The 21,748-nt window shown below is 42.1% G+C and overlaps 2 protein-coding genes across 2 annotated transcripts in view; both read right to left on the reverse strand.

Annotated features, from left to right (window-relative positions):
• Window positions 1-18,866, reverse strand: part of LOC138664030 (zinc finger protein 84-like) — a 54,036-nt gene extending 35,170 nt beyond the window's left edge. The window contains exon 1 of the mRNA XM_069750441.1: window positions 18,849-18,866. The gene's annotated coding sequence lies outside the window, so the exon portion shown is untranslated. The remainder of the gene's footprint in view (window positions 1-18,848) is intronic.
• Window positions 9,904-20,786, reverse strand: LOC138666618 (oocyte zinc finger protein XlCOF6.1-like). Its single transcript, XM_069754816.1, has 4 exons — window positions 20,769-20,786; window positions 19,366-19,515; window positions 18,849-18,972; window positions 9,904-10,793 (listed from the first exon to the last, which is right to left on the reverse strand). The coding sequence occupies exons 1-4, from the start codon at window positions 20,784-20,786 to the stop codon at window positions 9,904-9,906; spliced, it is 1,182 nt and encodes a 393-aa protein (XP_069610917.1).
• Between the last annotated feature and the right edge of the window lie 962 nt (window positions 20,787-21,748).

Consider the following 21,748-nt stretch of genomic DNA (forward strand, 5'->3'; position numbering starts at 1 on the left):
TCAGGGGCTCTCCAAACGCGACATGGCGTCCGATCTCAATTCCAGCCAATTCTTCGTTGAAAAAGTAAAACAGTGCTCCTTCCCTTCCGAGCTCTCCCGTGTGCCCAAACAGGGGTTTACCCCAACATATGGGGTATCAGCGTACTCAGGACAAATTGGACAACAACTTTTGTGGTCCAATTTCTCCTGTTACCCTTGGGAAAATACAAAACTGGGGGCTAAAAAATAATTTTTGTGGGAAAAAAAAAGATTTTTTATTTTCATGGCTCTGCGTTATAAAACTGTAGTGAAACAATTGGGGGCTCAAAGTTCTCACAACACATCTAGATAAGTTCCTTGGGGGGTCTAGTTTCCAATATGGGGTCACTTGTGTGGGGTTTCTACTGTTTAGGTACATTAGGGGCTCTGCAAACGCAATGTGATGCCTGCAGACCATTCCATCTAAGTCTGCATTCCAAATGGCGCTCCTTCCCTTCCGAGCCCTTCCATGCGCCCAAACTGTGGTTCCCCCCCCCCACATATGGGGTATCAGCGCACTCAGGACAAATTGAACAACAAATTTTTTGGTCCAATTTCTCCTGTTACCCTCGGGAAAATACAAAACTGGGGGCTAAAAAATAATTTTTGTGGGAAAAAATTTGTTTTATTTTTACGGTTCTGCATTCTAAACTTCTGTGAAGCACTTGGTGGGTCAAAGTGCTCACCACACATCTAGATAAGTTCCTTAGGGGGTCTACTGTCCAAAATGGTGTCACTTGTGGGGGGTTTCAATATTTAGGCACATCAGGGGCTCTCCAAACGCAACATGGTGTCCCCATCTCAATTCCAGTCAATTTTGCATTGAAAAGTCAAATGGCGCTCCTTCGCTTCCGAGCTCTGTCATGCGCCCAAACAGTGGTTTATCCCCACATATGGGGTATCGGTGTACTCAGGACAAATTGTACAACAACTTTTGGGGTCCATTTTCTCCTGTTACCCTTGGTTAAATAAAACAAATTGGAGCTGAATTAAATTTTTTGTGAAAAAAAGTTAAATGTTCATTTTTATTTAAACATTCCAAAAATTCCTGTGAAACACCTGAAGGGTTAATAAACTTCTTGAATGTGGTTTTGAGCACAGTGAGGGGTGCAGTTTTTAGAATGGTGTCACACTTGGGTGGGTATTTTCTATCATATAGACCCCTCAAAATGACTTCAAATGAGATGTGGTCCCTAAAAAAAATGGTGTTGTAAAAATGAGAAATTGCTGGTCAACTTTTAACCCTTATAACTCCCTAACAAAAAAAAATTTGGTTGCAAAATTGTGCTGATATAAAGTAGAAATGTGGGAAATGTTACCTATTAAGTATTTTGTGTGACATATCTCTGTGATTTAATTGCATAAAATTTCAAAGTTGGAAAATTGCGAAATTTTCAAAATTTGCGCCAAATTTCAGTTTTTTTCACAAATAAACGCAGGTAGTATCAAAGAAATTTTACCACTATCATGAAGTACAATATGTCACGAGAAAACAATTTCAGAATCACTGGGATCCGTTGAAGCGTTCCAGAGTTATAACCTCATAAAGGGACAGTGGTCAGAATTGTAAAAATTGGCCCAGTCATTAACGTGCAAACCACCCTTGGGGGTGAAGGGGTTAAATAAGATTTGGTTGGGGTGATCACCTAATCAGAAGCACATTAGGTAGAATGAGGTGTACTCTGGTTGGAATTCAATTGACACTGAAATGGAATGGCTGTCAGACATGTAGAGAAGCTGATTTTTTATAAAACTGTGCAGTGGTCTCTTATTTTTTGCCAGAGCTAGACAGCAGCTTCGTGAGGGTCAGGTTCAGGTGCGACGTGGTACAGATGTATACCCGGAGTTGCCGGGGCGGACAGCAGAGTTTCAGTGCAACATGGTCACCGAGGCACTAGTAAGGGCATGGACAAAATGGTACCAAGGGCTCGAAGGCAGATACTTAGATGGCAGAATGAGCTGCGGGGGTAGGGAACCCCAAATAAACAAGGTCGAGACCACCCAAAACTGCCCTAAATCTACTGTTAGTCAGGAAAGTTGGCGTACCTTCTGCAACGGAGAACGAGGAGGTGGGTCGTCACCTAACAAAGTCTGGAGGAGAAACATAAATCGGAGGGATGCATGCGTCAACTGATGTTTCCAGTCCCCACTTTGGTTTTGCAGTGCAGTGTTGGGCGGGGGTGTCACAGGGTCATGCGGATTCCCTGTCACGCACCCAAGTGGGGTGACAAGTGTTCAACCCCACAGGTTTGAACAGAGGGAGGGGGTCTGTGAGGCATTGACTGGTGTTACCTGTAGGTGTGACTGTATGTTTCTCCCAGGATGCGTATTGAGGTGTATTGAGGTCATGAGAGGACATTGCAGTCACAGGCATAGCTGTGGTTGCAATGCAGACTAAAGTGAGTATAGGTCTTTGACATTCTAATTGTCCAAGATTCAGTGTCACTGTCAATCTGGTGTTTGGGGGAGTACAGAGCAGTCGGCTCTTCACCGCTCTACCTGTGTGAGGCAACACAGGCCAGCAGAGCCAAATAGCCAGGGGAGCTGAGAAGTCTTGCACCCACAGCTTACACAGCCTTGCAGTCGACCAGGGCAACTGGTCTAGAAGGTGGACTGGCATATTCATTGGCTGCGATCCAGAGGACATCGTGTGCTGTGCATTATTTGTGAGTTAAACATTAAAGAGAATTTTTGCTTTGAGCTTTGCTGAGTCACTGCCTCATCACTGCATATTGTGCTACCATTGCACTACAATGTAATATATACTGTATATATGTCAGTGACACACATATATACTGTATGTATATATATTACATAGAAGAAAAGCTGGCAACGCAGCAGCTGAGGTAGTGTAAAATCACAGCAAGAGCCGACAGGATAGAATAGATGGATTACATACAGTAAATACATATATAATTGGTAGATGTATAGATGTCAGTGACAAATACAATTAGTATAATGTGTGTGCGCAGCTTACTGTACATGTATTTAATTAATAAAAGATTTTTCTGAAAAAAATGGCGTGGGCTTCCTTGTAAATTTTCGTAACTAGCAAAGGGAAAGCCAGGCTATTAATATCAGCTCACAGCTGTATACTTAGCCTCTACTGGCTATTAAAATGGGGACTAAATTAATTAGGGTCCCCCTATCTACTATATAATTGTCTAAGGGTCACTTCTGTCTTTCTGTCTTTCTTTCTGTCACGGATATTCATTGGTCGCGGCCTCTGTCTGTCATGGAATCCAAGTTGCTGATTGGTCGTGGCAAAACGCCCACGACCAATCAGCGATGGGCGCAGTCTGGCGGCAATATGGCCGCTCCTTCCTCCCCACAGTCAGTGCCCGCTCCGTACTCCCCTCCAGTCAGCGCTCACGCAGGGTTAATGGCAGCGCTAATGGACCGCGTTATGCCACGGTGTAACGCACTCCATTAATGCTGCTATTAACCCTGTGTGACCAACTTTTTTTTACTATTGATGCTGCCTATGCAGCCTCAATAGTAAAAAGATCTAATGTTAAAAATAATTAAAAAAAAAAAATCATCATATATTCTGTTTTGAATTCTGTGGCAGAGCTCCCTCCTGTGGTCACAAGTGGTACTTCGACTGATTCTCTCTGTAAGCTTCCGTTGGTGGAGGAAAGTGGTACTGCGGCTTCTGAGTTTCCTTCCTCAGGTGATGTGGTGAAGTCGTTAGGTGCTGCTCTATTTAACTCCACCTAGTGCTTTGATCCTGGCCTCCAGTCAATGTTCTAGTATTGGACCTGTTTCCTCCTGGATCGTTCCTGTGGCCTGCTGCTCTGCATAGCTAAGTTCCGCTTTGCTATTTTGTTTGCTGTTTTTTTCTGTCCAGCTTGTCTATTTGTTTTTTCTTGCTTGCTGGAAGCTCTGGGACGCAGAGGGTGTACCTCCGTGCCGTTAGTTCGGTACGGAGGGTCTTTTTGCCCCCTTTGCGTGGTTTTTGTAGGGTTTTGTGTTGACCGCAAAGTTACCTTTCCTATCCTCGCTCTGTTCAGAAAGTCGGGCCTCACTTTGCTAAATCTATTTCATCTCTACGTTTGTCTTTTCATCTTAACTCACAGTCATTATATGTGGGGGCTGCCTTTTCCTTTGGGGTATTTCTCTGAGGCAAGGTTGGCTTATTTTCTATCTTCAGGCTAGCTAGTTTCTCAGGCTGTGCCGAGTTGCATAGGGAGCGTTAGGCGCAATCCACGGCTGCCTCTAGTGTGGTTGGAGAGGATTAGGGATTGCGGTCAGCAGAGTTCCCACGTCTCAGAGCTCGTTCTATGTTTTTGGGTTATTGTCAGGTCACTGTATGTGCTCTGACCTCTATGTCCATTGTGGTACTGAATTACCTTATCATAATAATATTCACATTCCGGCACCTTTCCCGCTCCTCGTGACGCTCCGGTAACCCCTCCATGCAAGCGGCAGGTTCCAGTGGCAAGGATGGTATGTGACAAGGACCTGCCATGACATCACGGTCATGTGACCGCGACGTCATCACAGGTCCTACGAAAAAGACCTGCCATGATGTCACGGTCATGTGACCGCGACGTCATCACAGGTCCTGCGCCCATACCAACCCTGGGACCGGAAGCTGCCGCGTGCACCGCACACAGGGCTAGGACTTCAACGGACGGTGAGTATATGTTTAATTTTTTATTTTAAGTCTGTATACTACATGGCTCTGTGCTGTATACTCCGTCGCTGTGCAATATACTACGTGGCTGGGTAATATACTACATCGCTGGGCAATATACTACGTGGACATGCATATTCTAGAATACCCGATGCGTTAGAATCGGGCCACCATCTAGTAATTGATAACCAGCAAAGGCTATGCAGACAGTTGTGGGCTGATAATAATAGCCAAAGAAGGGGCTATGGATAAAAACATCAGCTCTCTGCCACCCCATTAAAAGCACATCTCTAAGATGCACCAATTCATGCACTTAACCTCTCTCTTCCCACTTGCCCTGTAGTGGTGGCAAGTGGGGTAATAGTTGGGGGGTTAATGTCACCTTTGTATTGTCAGGTGACATCAAGCCCTGAGGTTAGTAATGGAGAGGCATCAATAAGACACACCATTACTAACCCCATAGTCACATTGTAAATAAAAACAGACACCCAGAAAAAGTCCTCCATTTGGTTAACCCCTTCATGACCCTAGTTTTCGGTTTTGCTCCCCTCCTTCCCAGAGCCATAACTTTTTTATTTTTCCGTCAATATGGCCATGTGAGGGCTTATTTTTTACGGGATGAGTTTTACTTTTGAAGGACATCATTGATTTTAGCATTTCGTGTACTAGAAAATGGGAAAAAATTCCAAGTGCGGTGAACTTGCAAAAAAAGTGCGATCCCACACTGTTTTTTTTGTTTGGCTTTTTTGCTAGGTTCACTAAATGCTAAAACTAACCTTCCATTATGATTCTCCAGGTCATTATGAATTCATAGACACCAAACACATCTAGGTTCTTTTTTATCTAAATATAAAAAAAAAGTGGAGAACACACTAGCGCTCCAGATAAATCCTAGGAGAGGGGTAGGTGTTCAGTGTAGAGCACTGCTGGTAAATAAAACAGGTTCTGTGAGGACCTGTTGAGTATGTACAGCTAGTTAATATGTAAATTTCACCTGCGCTATCTACACAAAAAGAGCAATGCGGAAAGGGCCACAACAATTTGAGGAAAAAATAGATTTAAAGACACTTACTGTTTGGTGTCGTGGATGATTGCATATAGGTCCTGTTTACGGTTGCAGTAAGATCTTAGAGATGAAAAGGTGAATATGTGCTCTTTATATTGTGTTTGTGAATGAGACGAGATGGTTGAAAGCGTATATGTGAATATAAATTTTTACTCAATTTGCGTGATTTGTATCGATACACATTCACAGTTGCTGTCGTGATGGCTGGGAATGGTTATTCCCCTGGGATTTGACGATCCTCACTGCTTAGAACAAATTTGCAACCTCTATGATCTATGATTTAATTGTATATATATATATATATATTTTTTTTTTGAATTCACAGATCTTAATTGTCCTCACTTGTGATACAGAAGAATGGTAGGATGACATGGGGTTTGCAGGAATGAGGACCTGCTAAGCTGGTTAATGGTGCTGTAATCAAGGGTGATATTTCATATGTACAGGTTTGGTTGGAGCCTTCCCTGATACATTAATTATATTAATTATGCTGGTTTGACAAGTTGTGCATATGCATATAGGGTCGAGATGTACTCACCATTTCCCTTAATGGCGAGTTGCCGTGATTCCAGGGGTAGTGGGCGTACTGCTGATGCTGTGGTGGTGCAGTCAGCTTGGGAAGGACGTTGCTGCAGGAGCGGCAAGACCGCGAGAACCTCATGCGCCCCGGCCGGAAGCAGCGACGAGGTGGTGGTAAAAGGGGGTGGGCGGAGGTGTAGGTGACATCACCGAGCTACGGAACTAGAATGGACAGAAAGGTTTACTGCCCATAGCGCACCTGTCCTTTCTAGTTCCGTAGCGTGGGAAACACCAGCTTTTGTACGGTGTACGTTCAGCTATATTTGACGATTTAATCGACGATTAAAATCAGCGAATATTGCAAATTCGGCGATCGTGAGCCGTACCAAACCTACAAATATTCGCTCATCTCTAATTATGACAAAGACCACAGACACTTCCCTGATGGCGTCTCTTTTGTGTATCCAAGCATGCACTGGAGATTCTGAAATGAAATGTCATCAAAATTGAAGTTAAAAAACAAAACAATAAAGAAGGAACTGTAACTAAAATAAATGTGATTAGATTATTACATTACATTGATTGTAGTCCTAAATGTCAATCTGTGTTCGTTTCGAACCACAACTTTTACAGTGTGAATTACCCTTTCACATTTATATACAAAACTCCTACCAGCTCTCCCTCAACTCATTGGATACTAGGGCAATATTTTAATTTTTAAAGATTAAAAAAATAAAAAAAAGATGCAAAATACAAGGAAGTAATTTTTTGTAAGAAAAATTCTTTATTTCTACAAGACCAAGAAAAAAGACATGACAGTACAAAATCATATAAGCAACATCCAACAAATCTCTAAATCTGTAATGGTATGTATATACCTCAAAACTACTTGTACACAGGGAAAAGTTGGGATAGCCAACCATACTAGCTTAATTTTAGGTCAAGGAGTTATGTATTTGATTAAAAAGGGTAATTCAAAGAAGTAAGGCACCTCAAAGGGAATCTGTCAGTAGGATCAACCCCCATAAGCATTGTATAATAGCATGTAGGTCATAGGAAGCTGAATAAAATAATACCTTGATATCTGTGATCCAATGTCTTATTAAGAGCAGACTGTCAAGTCATTACATGTCTCACACTGGAGACATCCCCTTTCATTTAATTTAAGCTCTAGAGCAGTGTTCCCCAACTCCGGTCCTCAAGAGCCACCAACAGGTCATGTTTTCAGGATCTCCTTAGTATTGCACAGGTGATAATCGCATTACCTGGATAGGCAAGCATTCAATCACCTGTGCAATATTAAGGAAATCCTGATGGTGGCTCTTGAGGACCGGAGTTGGGGAACACTGCTCTAGAGGCAGAGTCTCAGGGAGATTTGTGTCCAGCCCATTGATCTTAACAGCTCATTTACATATTTAGAAATGTGGGTTTCTCTGGACTAAAACATTGGAACGCAAATATTAAAGTGTCATTTTATTAAATGAATTTATTTCTTTGACCTACGTGTCCATATAGATGGCATAGGAGGGTTGATCTTACTGACAAATTCTCTATCTTAGGTGTCCCATAGAGCAACAGTAAGCATGAGAGAGAATAAAGAGAAAATAATGAGAAAGGGAAATGGAAAAATAATAACAGGGGGAATAGGGAGGCAGAAAGAATTCCTCAAAAAAGTAACTGTAGAAGTTAATCTAAGGAAACTGCTTAGACCGATTTGCCCCGAACATCTGCATGAAGCCTAATGGAAAACATAGTTCACAACATCAGACAATTTTCATTTAATGGATCTACAAATAAGTTAATGGTCTGAAAAGAAGATACCAACTTTATCAAAGCGGTGGAGACCAATATCTTTGTGTCTAGATAATAAACGATCCTCTTGTACACATCATAGTAGACTAAATGTAAAGAGAAGTCCCTATCCATTGGATAAAGAAGCCACCACAAATCAATCAGATGGCGTTCATGTAGGCACTCCAGTATTCACTCTTGCATAGGGTGTGAAATATCATGTAACTCTTTACAGTTGTCTACGTAGGGGTCTAGAGCCATATTAATGTGACTCCCCCAGGACCATCATACCCTCTACAAAAAATGTCATCTGTTCAAAGTATGCGCAGAGAGCCCCGTCCTGATATGCAGTGGGTAAATACAGGCAAGCAAAAATGACTGAGAAGCTGCTGCTCGACCGCCCCTCCAAAATCCTTAGCAGTTCAGGATATAAATTTGTTAAGCTTCCCAATTGGTCAATTTGTGTTTTTTTTTCCATTCCTTCTCTTCTTCCTAGAGACATATTCCCCAATTCATCAATTCAAGATTTTCTCACCAATTTCATAAGGGGGTGTGTTGGAGTCAGATGCTCTTGATTCATTAATAGGTGCTGGCCTCTTAATAAATCAGGCTTATACTGTCTGATAAGTGGCATGTGCCTTGCCAAAAGTCTTATGCTGTTAGAACTCATCATGAATAAGAAAAGTTGTGGTGTAATGCCACTTCTGCACCCTCATTCTGAACATTTTGGTGGAGCTTGGAGAAACTTGCAAATAATTTTGCACAACTTCGAGTTGCGCAAAAATTGTAGAGATTTTCAAAGCAATTATGCTAGAATTATGGCAAAATTGCTTTGATGAATCAGGGTTATAATATTTTTTTTATATCAATATAGAGCATGATTGCTTGTTTTTTTGGGGGGACATTATTCATTTTGCCAAGTAATGTACTGAAACACCAGGAGAAACATCAAAAATGCGTCGACATTTTTAAAAACACAATTTTGCCATTGTTTTTTTTTTTTATTTTATTTTTTACGGCATTTGTTTAGCAGGTAAAATGATCTGTCAGGAAAAATGGGGATTATTCAAACTATTATAATTTTTATATATTTTTTAAATATGCAGAATTATTATTTTGTGCTGCAGAGTGGCATTATTAAAGAAGTTGTCTACTATTCAAACAACTCCTTGTCATAACCTACCCTACCCTGATAAAATTTAAAAAAAAAAATTATTCTCACCTCCCATGCCAGCGCTATTCCATCGATGTCAGCATTCACTCTCTCTGGGGTCTTCATGCAGTGGTCATGACACGTGACCTCACTGCCCTTCCGTCAAATTGAAAATGAAGAAAAAGTCAGATCAGCTGCAGCCCTGACTTCCTCTCTATGTTCAATTCGACAAAATTGATTGGGTGTCGTGGTCACGTGTCACAACAACTGCAAGAGGACCCCAGGACTGCAAGTGCCAACTCTGCTGGAACAGCATAAGCAGGGGAGGGGAGTAAAGGCTTTTATATTTTAATCGGGGTCAATTGTGGGGTATGAAACGGGGTTGACCAACAAGTGGACAACCCCTTTAAAAACTTATTATCAAGTAATGGACAACCTGTGTAAGTGGTCAATTAGCAGAAATCAGACCAATCTCCAAGCTCTGCGATATGCTGACATGTAGATAGTAGGATCAGCTCTTATTTTACTTTGTTGCTAATTGCTTTTCAATATGTTACTTTACATTGACAGTAACTTCTGTAAAAAAAATTTTGTGCACAAAAACAAAAAAGATCACTGCTATTTCCTTCTATGAGTTTTTATGGCTAATAAGTTTTCAATTTCTCGATAAAACATTTCTAACACTTAAACATTAAAATGGTATGACCTCTGTTTGAGTTATTTGATGTTTGAGCTTTCTGATTTCACTTTCGGAACATCAACATGGCTTCTCCCCTTTTTGTGTCTTCTCTGATGTGTAACAAGATGTACTTTCTGGTTAAAACACTTCCCACATTCAATACATGCAAATGACTTTTCCCCTGTATGAGTTCTTTGATGTCTAAGAAGCAATGATTTAGTGAGAAAACATTTCCCACATTCTGGACATGAAAATGGTTTTTCTTGTGTGTGAGTTCTCTGGTGAATAACTAAACACAATTTCTGGTTAAAAGATCTCTCACATTCAGGACATGAAAATGGCTTCTTTTCTGGGTGATTTCTCTTATGTCTAAGAAGATTTGATTTATTGGTAAAACATTTCCCACATGCTGAACATGAAAATGGTTTCTCCCCTGTGTGAGTTCCATGATGTATAACAAGATTTGATTTTAAAGCGAAACTTTTCCCACATTCTGAACATGAATATGGCTTCTCACCTGAGTGAGTTCTTTGATGTTTAGCAAGATATGATTTGTAAGCAAAACGTTTCCCACATTCTGAACATAAATATGGCTTCCCTCCTGAGTGAATTTTCTTATGTGTAGTAAGCATTGATGATGTGTTGCTATAAAACTTCCCATATTCTGAACTTGAACCAGACTGCTTTTCTGGGTGAGCCATTTGATGTTTAGCATCCCTTCTTGGACTTTCATTTGGCTGAACAGTCTGTGGTGCATCAGAAAATTGAAGCTGTTGAAAAGTATCACATGATAGAGTTTTGCTGTTAAGAGCTGGAGGTATACATGGGATGATGGCATGCTCTTTATATGTATCTTCAGCGACACTGTCATTATCCGCTTTAAACTCTGTAAATAGTAGATGAGACACTGAGTCCCTTGTAAACTCACCTGCCGAGAATAAAACATATTTGTTATATAATTTTAAGGCACTGTTACTGAAACATATTTTATAAAATTTCTATAAAAATATTTCTATGCTAATTGTACTAAAATACAAACATCAACAAAGACAGTGGTGGCAACAGGAGTTTTTGAAAGGAATTTGTCTGCAGGCTTTCACACCCCAAACTACAGTGGGGCAAAAAAGTATTTAGTCAGTCAACAATAGTGCAAGTTCCACCACTTAAAAAGATGAGAGGCGTCTGTAATTTACATCATAGGTAGACCTCAACTATGGGAGACAAACTGAGAAAAAAAAATCCAGAAAATCACATTGTCTGTTTTTTTAACATTTTATTTGCATATTATGGTGGAAAATAAGTATTTGGTCAGAAACAAAATTTCATCTCAATACTTTGTAATATATCCTTTGTTGGCAATGACAGAGGTCAAACGTTTTCTGTAAGTCTTCACAAGGTTGCCACACACTGTTGTTGGTATGTTGGCCCATTCCTCCATGCAGATCTCCTCTAGAGCAGTGATGTTTTTGGCTTTTCGCTTGGCAACACGGACTTTCAACTCTCTCCAAAGGTTTTCTATAGGGTTGAGATCTGGAGACTGGCTAGGCCACTCCAGGACCTTGAAATGCTTCTTACGAAGCCACTCCTTCGTTGCCCTGGCAGTGTGCTTTGGATCATTGTCATGTTGAAAGACCCAGCCACGTTTCATCTTCAATGCCCTTGCTGATGGAAGGAGGTTTGCACTCAAAATCTCACGATACATGGCCCCATTCATTCTTTCATGTACCCGGATCAGTCGTCCTGGCCCCTTTGCAGAGAAACAGCCCCAAAGCATGATGTTTCCACCACCATGTTTTACAGTAGGTATGGTGTTTGATGGATGCAACTCAGTATTCTTTTTCCTCCAAACACGACAAGTTGTGTTTCTACCAAACAGTTCCAGTTTGGTTTCATCAGACCATAGGACATTCTCCCAAAACTCCTCTGGATCATCCAAATGCTCTCTAGCAAACTTCAGACGGGCCCGGACATGTACTGGCTTAAGCAGTGGGACACGTCTGGCACTGCAGGATCTGAGTCCATGGTGGCGTAGTGTGTTACTTATGGTAGGCCTTGTTACATTGGTCCCAGCTCTCTGCAGTTCATTCACTAGGTCCCCCCGCGTGGTTCTGGGATTTTTGCTCACCGTTCTTGTGATCATTCTGACCCCACAGGGTGGGATTTTGCGTGGAGCCCCAGATCGAGGGAGATTATCAGTGGTCTTGTATGTCTTCCATTTTCTAATTATTGCTCCCACTGTTGATTTCTTCACTCCAAGCTGGTTGGCTATTGCAGATTCAGTCTTCCCAGCCTGGTGCAGGGCTACAATTTTGTTTCTGGTGTCCTTTGACAGCTTTTTGGTCTTCACCATAGTGGAGTTTGGAGTCAGACTGTTTGAGGGTGTGCACAGGTGTCTTTTTATACTGATAACAAGTTTAAACAGGTGCCATTACTACAGGTAATGAGTGGAGGAAAGAGGAGACTCTTAAAGAAGAAGTTACAGGTCTGTGAGAGCCAGAAATCTTGATTGTTTGTTTCTGACCAAATACTTATTTTCCACCATAATATGCAAATAAAATGTTAAAAAAACAGACAATGTGATTTTCTGGATTTTTTTTTCTCAGTTTGTCTCCCATAGTTGAGGTCTACCTATGATGTAAATTACAGACGCCTCTCATCTTTTTAAGTGGTGGAACTTGCACTATTGCTGACTGACTAAATACTTTTTTGCCCCACTGTATATATTTTACATGGCCAGTCTGTTCCACAATTACTGAGAAATCAGCGTTTGAATTGATATGCGAATGAGGCTGTAGATTTTTAGCCTCGGTCACTACAGCTCCATCCCCCACCCAGCACCACCACTTCCTGCTTGACTAACAGCCTCTATTACGTATACATTCAGTCAAAGGATCAGTCAGTCAAACAGGAGGAAGCGGTGCTGTGCGGAATTAGAGCTGGAGTGACAGGCTAAAGATCTACCGTTTCATTAGCATATCAATTAATACATTGATGTCTCAGTAACTGTGAATTATTCAATCAAAACAGAGATCGGTCCTGAGATTTTTTTCTGCATAGTAAATTAATCTCCATGTCAATTTTATCCACTGTTTGTTTAGAACAAAGTGGATAGAACTGACATGGAGAGACCTGAAAATGGCTGTCCACCAACGTTCACCATACAAGCTGATGGAACTGGAGAGGATCTGCAAGTAAGAATGGCAGAGGATCCCCAAATCCAGGTGTGAAAAACTTGTTGCATCATTCCCAAGAAGTCTCATGGCTGTACTAGTTCAAAAGGGTGCATCTACTCAATACTGAGCAAAGGGTCTGAATACTTATAACCATGTGATATTTCAGTGTTTCTTTTTTTAATACATTTTCAAAAATGTCTACATTTTGTTTTTTTCAGTCAAGATGGGGTGCAGAGTGTACAGTAATGAGAAAAAAAAACTTTTTTGAATTTGCCAAATGGCTGCAATGAAACAAAGAGTGAAACATTTTAAAGGCCTCACTGTGAAGCATTTAGCAGTAGTCCACCATCATGTTCACATTCCATCTACCTTAGTATCATCGTGCCACGTCCTTGATATCCTGATGAAATCTCTCTCGGGGTTCTTCGCTAACAGCATTAATGTTTTCAGGAAAGTAGTCAAAATGACACTGTGACTTCAAATTCATCAGACAACTCAAGACTTTGAAATGTTTCAGCATATTCTCCACAATGAACTTAAATTTTGGATCTTTGTTGTAACCTAGAAATTGCTTCACAACTTCTTTAAAAGAATCCCAATCCCCTTTTTCAACAGCTTTCATTTTTGCTTTCAAGTCATCTTTCATGAGTTTCGGAATATCTGTACCCACAAAAATGCTGCTTCAAAATACTAAGCTTAAAGGGACTCTGTCACCTGAATTTGGAGGGAACAATCTTCAGCCATAGGGGCGGGGTTTTCGGATGTTTGATTCACCCTTTCCTTACCCGCCGGCTGCATGCTGGCTGCAATATTGGATTAAAGTTCATTCTCTGTCCTCTGTAGTACATGCCTGCACAAGGCAATCTTGCCTTGCGCAGGCGTGTACTATGGAGGACAGAGAATGAACTTCAATCCAATATTGCAGCCAGCGGGTAAGGAAAGGGTGAATCAAACACCGGAAAACCCCGCCCCTATGGCTGAAGATTGTTCCCTCCAAATTCAGGTGACAGAGTCCCTTTAAAGGGACTCTGTCACCCCATTTTTCGTGTATAAGCTGCGGCCAGCGCCATAAGGGTCTTATCCACAGCATTCTGTAATGTTGTAGATAAGCCCCCGATGTAAGCTGAAAGATAAGAAAAACAGGTTAGATTATACTCACCTGGGGGGAGGTCCAATGCGGTCCGGTCCGATGGGCGTCGCGGTCCGGGTCCTCCTATCTTCATGCGATAATGTCCTCTTCCTTGCTTCCTGTCGCGGCTCCTGCGCAGGCGTACTTTATCTTCCCTGTTGAGGGCAGAGCAAAGTACTGCAGTGCGCAGGCGCTGTGAAAGGTCAGAGAGGCCCAGCGCCTCCCCACTGCAGTACTTTACTCTGCCCTCATCAGGGCAAATCAGTACGCCTGCGCAGGAACCGCAACAGAAGCAAGGAAGGGGACGTCATTGCATGAAGATGGGAGGCGCCGGACCCGGACCTGCGACGCCCATCGGACCCGGACCGCACCGGGACCACCCCTGGGTGAGTGTAATCTAACTTGTTTTTCTTATCTTTCAGGTTACATCTGGAGCTTATCTACAGCATTACAGAATGCTGTAGATAAGCCCCTGATGGAGGTGGCCGCAGCTTATAGCTGAAAAATGGGGTGACAGATTCCCGTTAAAGGAGTCGTGACGGAAGAACTTTAGTATGATTAACTAAACTTTCCGCAACTATGTTCTTGAGTCCAGGTTACATAGATGTTATAGTTGGTCAACTTTTTTTACTCCAGTCCTATCCAGGCTGTCCCATTCACACAAGAAGTATGAGTACTTAGTGTATCCTACTTGCTGCAAAAGGAGCAAAGAGAGAACTTTCAGATCACCACTTATTGACCATCTTTCATCTTGTAGTTAAGGTTCTTGAGAATAAATATTACATTCTATTAACTTTCTTTCATGTGCACAGAATTTCTTATAGCCACTTAAGCATACTTCTATGCTGCCATTGTGCAGTAGCACAGCTTTCAGACTTTTTTGGAAAAAAAATCAATAAAAGAGTCTCCACTCATGTTGTACTCAATGTTACATTTTTCCATCAGCCCAGGTACATCACTGCAATACACTACAGCACTGTCTTGAGAAAACTATGGAAGGAATTCATTTTCCCCTCTTCTGTACCATGAAAAACAGGTACCAGGAGGTTACAGTTTTTTTTTTTTTTTTTTGTTTTTTTTAAGTCTAGAGCCTTAAAGTTCTACAGAATGTTAGAAAGGTCCAAGTGCCTGACTAAGTCATTTTATTTGAGCTAGGAAGAAAGCTGTGAATCATTTGGACTTGAAAGTCTTTGTCAGAATCCTGCTCTTCATGTTCTGAATCTGGCGTATCATCAAGTTTCTCTGGGAGGTGCAGGGAAAGGTACTCTTGGACCGTAAAGCACAGGGTGAATTGTTGACGGGAGATGCCCTTTTTATTTTTAAGGTTGAATTCATCCACGTTGTACAAACAAAAGTAGTGAAAGGAGGTGACATAGGCCATCATATGCCTCCCCCTCTTTGAACAGTATTCACAGTGAATGCGTTTGGTTCCTGACTGTTAATGTATTCATGTAATGTTGCTGTAATGTGTATGTATTAGAAATGTGTTCTGTATAGGATTAGTGATGGTATAGGACAATAGTGGGAATAAGAGTGTTAGGACCAGCATAGTTAGCATAAGGGGTTTTCCAGGCTGGGAGGAGTTTCAGATAGGTGTAGTACAGGACAGTGGGATATAGTGAAAGTACTTCCTGGGCAGCCATGCCCAGGGCAAGGTGTAGTGCTGCAGCAGATAAAGAAGGCAGACAGATAGCCATGGGGGTGACGTTGCTGAGGCAAGAAGGGACTCCAGGATGAGTGGCGTGCAAGCGGTCACCATCTTAAACGGTAACCATTCCAATGAGGATCCGGGGCCTACAGCCGGGATTAGGCGGAGATAAGACGGCGAGCCTTTTACCTTTTCCTATTGAAATCGGACAAGGTGAATGGAGGGAAGCTGGTGGACCTAAAAGGCACGGACATCACAGAAGGGATAGAGATTGTCCAGCGAGGCAGAGATTTCCAGGAAGAGCAGAGATTGCCAGGACAGGACAGGAATTGTCCAGGGAGGCAGAGATTGCCAGGAAGAAGCAGAGATTGCCAGGAACAGGCAGGGATTACTAGGACCAGGCAGGGATTGCCAGGAAGATGCAGAGATTTCCAGAACAAGGCAGAGATTACCAAGACAAGGCAGAGATTGCTGGGAAGACAGGGAAAGCTCCAGGAATGTCACTGCATGAGAACTGTCCTGTATCTATGTAAAAAAAAAACTGTTACGAAGTAAAGTTGAACTGTTAAACATGGATATGGATTCTGGAGTAGTTTGTGAGAATTGGGAATCTGGAGCCTAGATGGCTGAAGCACAAGGAACCTTCGGAATCTGAAGTGAGTGTTCTACTTGATGTTTCTTTTGTGGGGTGCCAGGGTGTGGGAATGCAACAGCATCTCACCACAACTACCACCCTGGCCTCCTCACAGTAGCAGTCATCACTATTATTTTGCGGCTCCACCCAGATCGTAGGCACTCCAAAACGAAAGCTCTCTTTCTTCCCTTTAGACCACTTAGTTCTTCTTCACAAACAGAGCACACTACTTGTGTAGCCTACAACTTGTCCGGATCACCGAGTTTTACACCAAAGTACACATAACACATAATACACTTCTTTAATGAAGTCCGTAATGTTCCTTCACTATAAAACAAAACACAAATGTAGAAAAAGTTGGGTGAATTACGACACCCCCTTGTAACCATTACAATTGGAAGGGGTGGCAGAAACTGGTGCATGTCCCACCTCTTTAAATACGTCCTGGGTAATTTTTTATATAATGTTATGCCATTACAAGTGTTCCTGTGTATACATATTACCTTCATGTATATGTTGTGTAGCATTTCGCATACAACGTGTCTTGGGGGACACTCGCTTGGCACGGAATTCAAGCACTCAGGCACGGTTTTCCACTTAAAGCAGTCTGTTTGGTTTATTCTCTCCATAAACCATAGAAAGATGAACAAACGATAAACAGTCTTACATCAGACAGATAAATCCTCAACGTTCATAGTAGAGCTCCACTCTCTCAGGTCTGTGGGCACGCAGGCTCTACAGTCTAAACACGGTCTCTTTGTAGTGTCCAGCCGGTACACATGGAAGTCTGTCCACACTGGCAGACTCCCAAATACTCACTACCATGTGATAAACACACCTCCTTTAGGTAGCCTGTAACCACACCCACAGGTGAGGTAACATCACATGCACTGGTCACATGATCATGACATCACTGCAGGTCCTCAAACTCAAGCACTTCCCGTAGGGAAAAGGGGTACAGTAAGCACCCTCACCCAGAGGTGAGGCATGTGGGTAGCCAGACCCTCCCATCTTTCTTAGCTACCCGCAACCCGGACCCAGGTGCAGTAAATTACATCTTTAGTGCTCACATGCACTAAAGACAAAATACTCTGGGTTGCATCGCAGGGAGCATCCATCCCTGTGGCACATATCTCCCATTTACCATGCGACCACCAGTCACACCACAGTTGTTATAGGGAAAGTTTAGTGCTGAGTTTAGCCACTGGATAGAGGCATTTTAGTGGACATAGATAGAATAGGACACAGTCTATTAAAAATAGTTAAAAATAGGAGGGGCACAGTGGATAAAGCAGGGAATAGAGTCAGAGAGGGCCAGGGCGCCCGTGGAGCGCAGAAGGGCTCTATAGCCCTGGGCAACACCGTGCCACGCAATGTTAAAAAAGAATAGGGACCAGCCATATAGCATGCCTGGTGTGGACCACTTAAGGAGAAGCAACATCAACAGTGCTAGCGGTGCAGTATTAGCGGGACTGCAGTTGCTAGAAAAGGCCGAGCAGTACGGGCAGGTCGCTCATCATATGGCAGCTTATTGCATGGGCTAACGCCCTCAGAACCGGTGCGAAATGGCTGAGGGAGTCCCCAGACGGGGTAAGGCTAAGCAGTGAGTACACTGAGGGATTAAAAGGTACGGTCCGTCCCAGAAGCGAGCTTACGATGGAGAGAGAAGGACAGTGACAGAAGAGGAGTTGCACGTTGTGAAACCTGATGTTGATGCTGCAAAAAATATGCTGCGTACAGAAACAAGTAAAGCTGTTGTTGTTAAAGTTGAGCTGGACTGTGTCTCTTTTTGTGTGGTGCCATCTACAAAGCATCACTAGCGGTCCAGGGTGGACCCTGATGGCATGGAGACCCAGAACACAGGGATGCCAAAGGGAAGGCACTCTCAGCCATGATTACCACCCTGGCCGACCCTTACACAATCACGTTGTTAGACACAGAAGCCTAATACACCACAACCACTAAATACTTAAAGAAATTGTGGTAAGCACACCACATCACTCTTTTGAACTCTGTCTAAAAGAAAATCTGCCTTTGCTTCCTATAGCAGCCAATCACAGTGCAGCTTTCAGTTCTTATACTGCTAAGGTAAAATGAAAGATATATGATTGGATGCTATGGACACCACCACACTCTATGGAAGCTGGGTTAAGAAAATCTTCTCTGCCCACAGCATCAAATCGCAGCACTGTGTCCATTAATTTATAACCAATGTAATGACACGTAAATCATCCACGCACATAAAAAAGCATATGGGAGTCAGTTTTGTGAAAAAACAGTGCATCATGGAATTTTTACTGGGTTCAACAATTCAAAACATATAAAAAAAAAATCACCTCTTTTCAAACAATTTTACCCTTGCAGACCTGTGTTATAAGCCGTGTATTTAGTGCTATTACCTGGTGATGTGAGGGGCTGGGGAACCTCCATAAAGACGTCTTTGTACAGATCTTTGTGTCCTTCTAAATACTCCCACTCCTCCATGGAGAAATAGATGGCGACATCCTCACACCTTATAGGAACCTAATACATATGATGACATACAATTATACCGTCATCCCCTCGATCCCTTCATAGCATTACAGTATAATGTCCCAGCAGTGTCACCTCTCCAGTCAGCAGCTCAATCATCTTGTAGGCGAGTTCTAGGATCTTCTGGTCATTGATGTCCTCATGTATCAAAGGGTGAGGTGGAGGCTCCGTGATTGGGCTCAGGGGTCTTCCCCATCCCTCAGACACAGGGGTCTGACAGCGCTTACTAGAGTTCTCATTCACTACTTTGTAATCCTGGTTATGGAGAGACACATTAATAAATCTCACTACAGACATTTCCAGAGTACTCACCTCTCCAGTTCTGTCCATCTGTTATTCCCATAGATAAGAATGATGTAATGTGACGTCATCAGAATCTCTCACCTCTCCCGTAAGCTGGAAGAGGAACTCTAGGGTGAGGTGTAATATCCTCTCTGCCATCTTGTCCTTGTTCCTATCCATTCTTGACGGGTGAATCAGGAAAATTCTCTTATATTGAAAATCTCCACTGAGAGGATCTGTTATTGTAGGGACCTGTATGAGAAGAAGATGACAATGTAACATCAAAAAGATGCAATAATATAATTTTTGGAGATATTAAGGAGAAACATCTGAGGGTAGATGTTGCATTCTGTATATTTTTTTGTATGAACTGGAAAATTATTTAAATACCTCAAGGCAGCTTCTTTTTGATTGAGATAAAAGCAAATCCCAACTTGATTTGACCTCATTCAACAGGCTTGAATGGTACATCACATCAAATAATCTCATCACTACTGAAACCAATATTGTCAGTGGAGCAACGTGAACAAAGACTTGGGAACATCATTGAAAAGCAGTTGTCCCCATTTTGCTAAATTTGGGTGGAGAGATTTGGAAAAAAACCATACTCTGGAGAATTGGAATTTTGGTAAAATTCATTACTGTTGTAGAAACTCTCTCATTAATAATGATGTTGATTAAAAGACAACGGGTTTGGCATTTTAAGTGAAGTCAAATATAATCATTATATAAATCATAAATCCCCTCCACTATGCTGTAACATCTGGCCGCTGCGGGTTGGACACTGCACAAGTAGATGATGTCAAACTGCTCCAATGTGGCTGAGGCTGTTAACCTGTTAAATGTCTCTATAAATTTGTGACAGCAGCACTTACAGCAGATCGGCAAGGGGAAAAGTCATTCTGTGCCCCCATCGGCGCTCTCTGACTTAGGCTACTTTCACATTTCTGTCGGTAGTCGCCCGTCACAAAGCGTTGGCGCGACGTACCGACTGAAGTGTGTGCTTTCACATTTCCGTCTGTAGTCCCAGGCAGGAAAGAGACAGAGAGTGAGATTTCCTGCCGGGCATGCGCAGATGGAAAAACTGGATACAACGCACAGAAAAATGTTCCCTTCAACGTTTTTTTCCAGACGACGGGCCACCAAAATCCAACGCAACCAGTGCACGACGGACGCAACGTGTGGCCATACGTCGCGATCCATCGGCAATACAAGTCTATGGGAAAAAAACGTATCCTGCGGGCAAATTTGCAGGATGCGTTTTTTCCCAAAACGACGCATTGTGACGGATACAAAACAATGTAAGTGTGAAAGTAGCTTTACTCGTCATGCACCAATGGGTTTCCATAACAGCCAGGAGTCTAGTGAAGACCACTGCTCCCGTCATGACAGTGCTCCTGTGATAGGAAGCCCAAGGAAGGTGTTCATAGGAGATCGTAACTTTTGTTAAACATAGTAATATTGTGGAATCATCGCTATTAGTGATGAGCGAATATACTCGTTACTTGAGATTTCCCGAGCATGCTCAGGTGTCCTCCGAGTATTTTTTAGTGCTCGGAGATTTAGTTTTCATCGCCGCAGCTGAATGATTTACCTCTGTTAGCCAGCATAAGTACATGTGGGGTTGCCTGGTTGCTAGGGAATCCCCACATGTACTTAAGCTGGATAACAGATGTAAATCATTCAGCTGCGGCAATGAAAACTAAACCTCCGAGCACTAAAAAATACTCGGAGGACACCCGAGCATGCTCGAGAAATCTCATGTAACGAGTATATTCGCTCATCACTAATCGCTATATATAGCACAAGCGATCTGATGATTGCAGGTTCAAGTACCCTAAGGGGGACTATTAAATGCAAGTAAAAAATAATAATAAAAAAAAGGTTTAAAAATAGTTCAAATCATACTCCTTCCTCCCAAACTAAAAATTAAGAAATACATTTAAAAAAAAAAAAAAAAAAAAAAAATCTGCATTTGTAAAACCCTGATCTATCAAAATATAGAATAAATTAATCCAATCAGTAAGCAGTATAAAAAAAAATAAATTAAAAAGTGTTTTTTTCGGTCATCACAACACAAAAAAAAAATATAAGGCAATTGAAACATCCTGCTTACCCTAAATATATCAATAAAAACATTGGCTCAGGGCGCAAAAAAAAAAACAAATGGCGTCACAAACTTTTTTTTTTTGCTTCTTCACCAGACTTGACATTTTTTTCCCCACTTTCCAGTACAACACTTGATAATAAGGACGATGTCATTTCAAAAGTCATGCAATTTGCTGAAAAAGGAGCATGGACTTCACCTCCAAAAAAAATCATAGATTGATCTAATGCCGCCAGGCAAAAATATGTTACTGAACATGAGGTTCTTAGTGTAACATTCTGATCAGGCCGGTTTCACACGTCAAGTGGCTCCGGTACGTGTGGTGACAGTTTCCTCACGTACCGGAGACACTGACTCAGGTAGACACATTAAAATAAA

Source organism: Ranitomeya imitator, chromosome 2 (genome assembly GCF_032444005.1).
Source record: "Ranitomeya imitator isolate aRanImi1 chromosome 2, aRanImi1.pri, whole genome shotgun sequence".
Taxonomy (NCBI): domain Eukaryota; kingdom Metazoa; phylum Chordata; class Amphibia; order Anura; family Dendrobatidae; genus Ranitomeya; species Ranitomeya imitator.

Excerpts from the sequence above, each read along its gene's own strand:
- LOC138666618 (XM_069754816.1), bottom strand. Across the intron at positions 18,973-19,365 it reads TCTTCCAGCTTACGGGAGAG|GTTCCTATAAGGTGTGAGGA; the intron begins GTGAGAGATTCT and ends CATATGTATTAG. Across the intron at positions 10,794-18,848 it reads CCAGCCCCTCACATCACCAG|GTGAGTTTACAAGGGACTCA; the intron begins GTAATAGCACTA and ends TATTCTCGGCAG.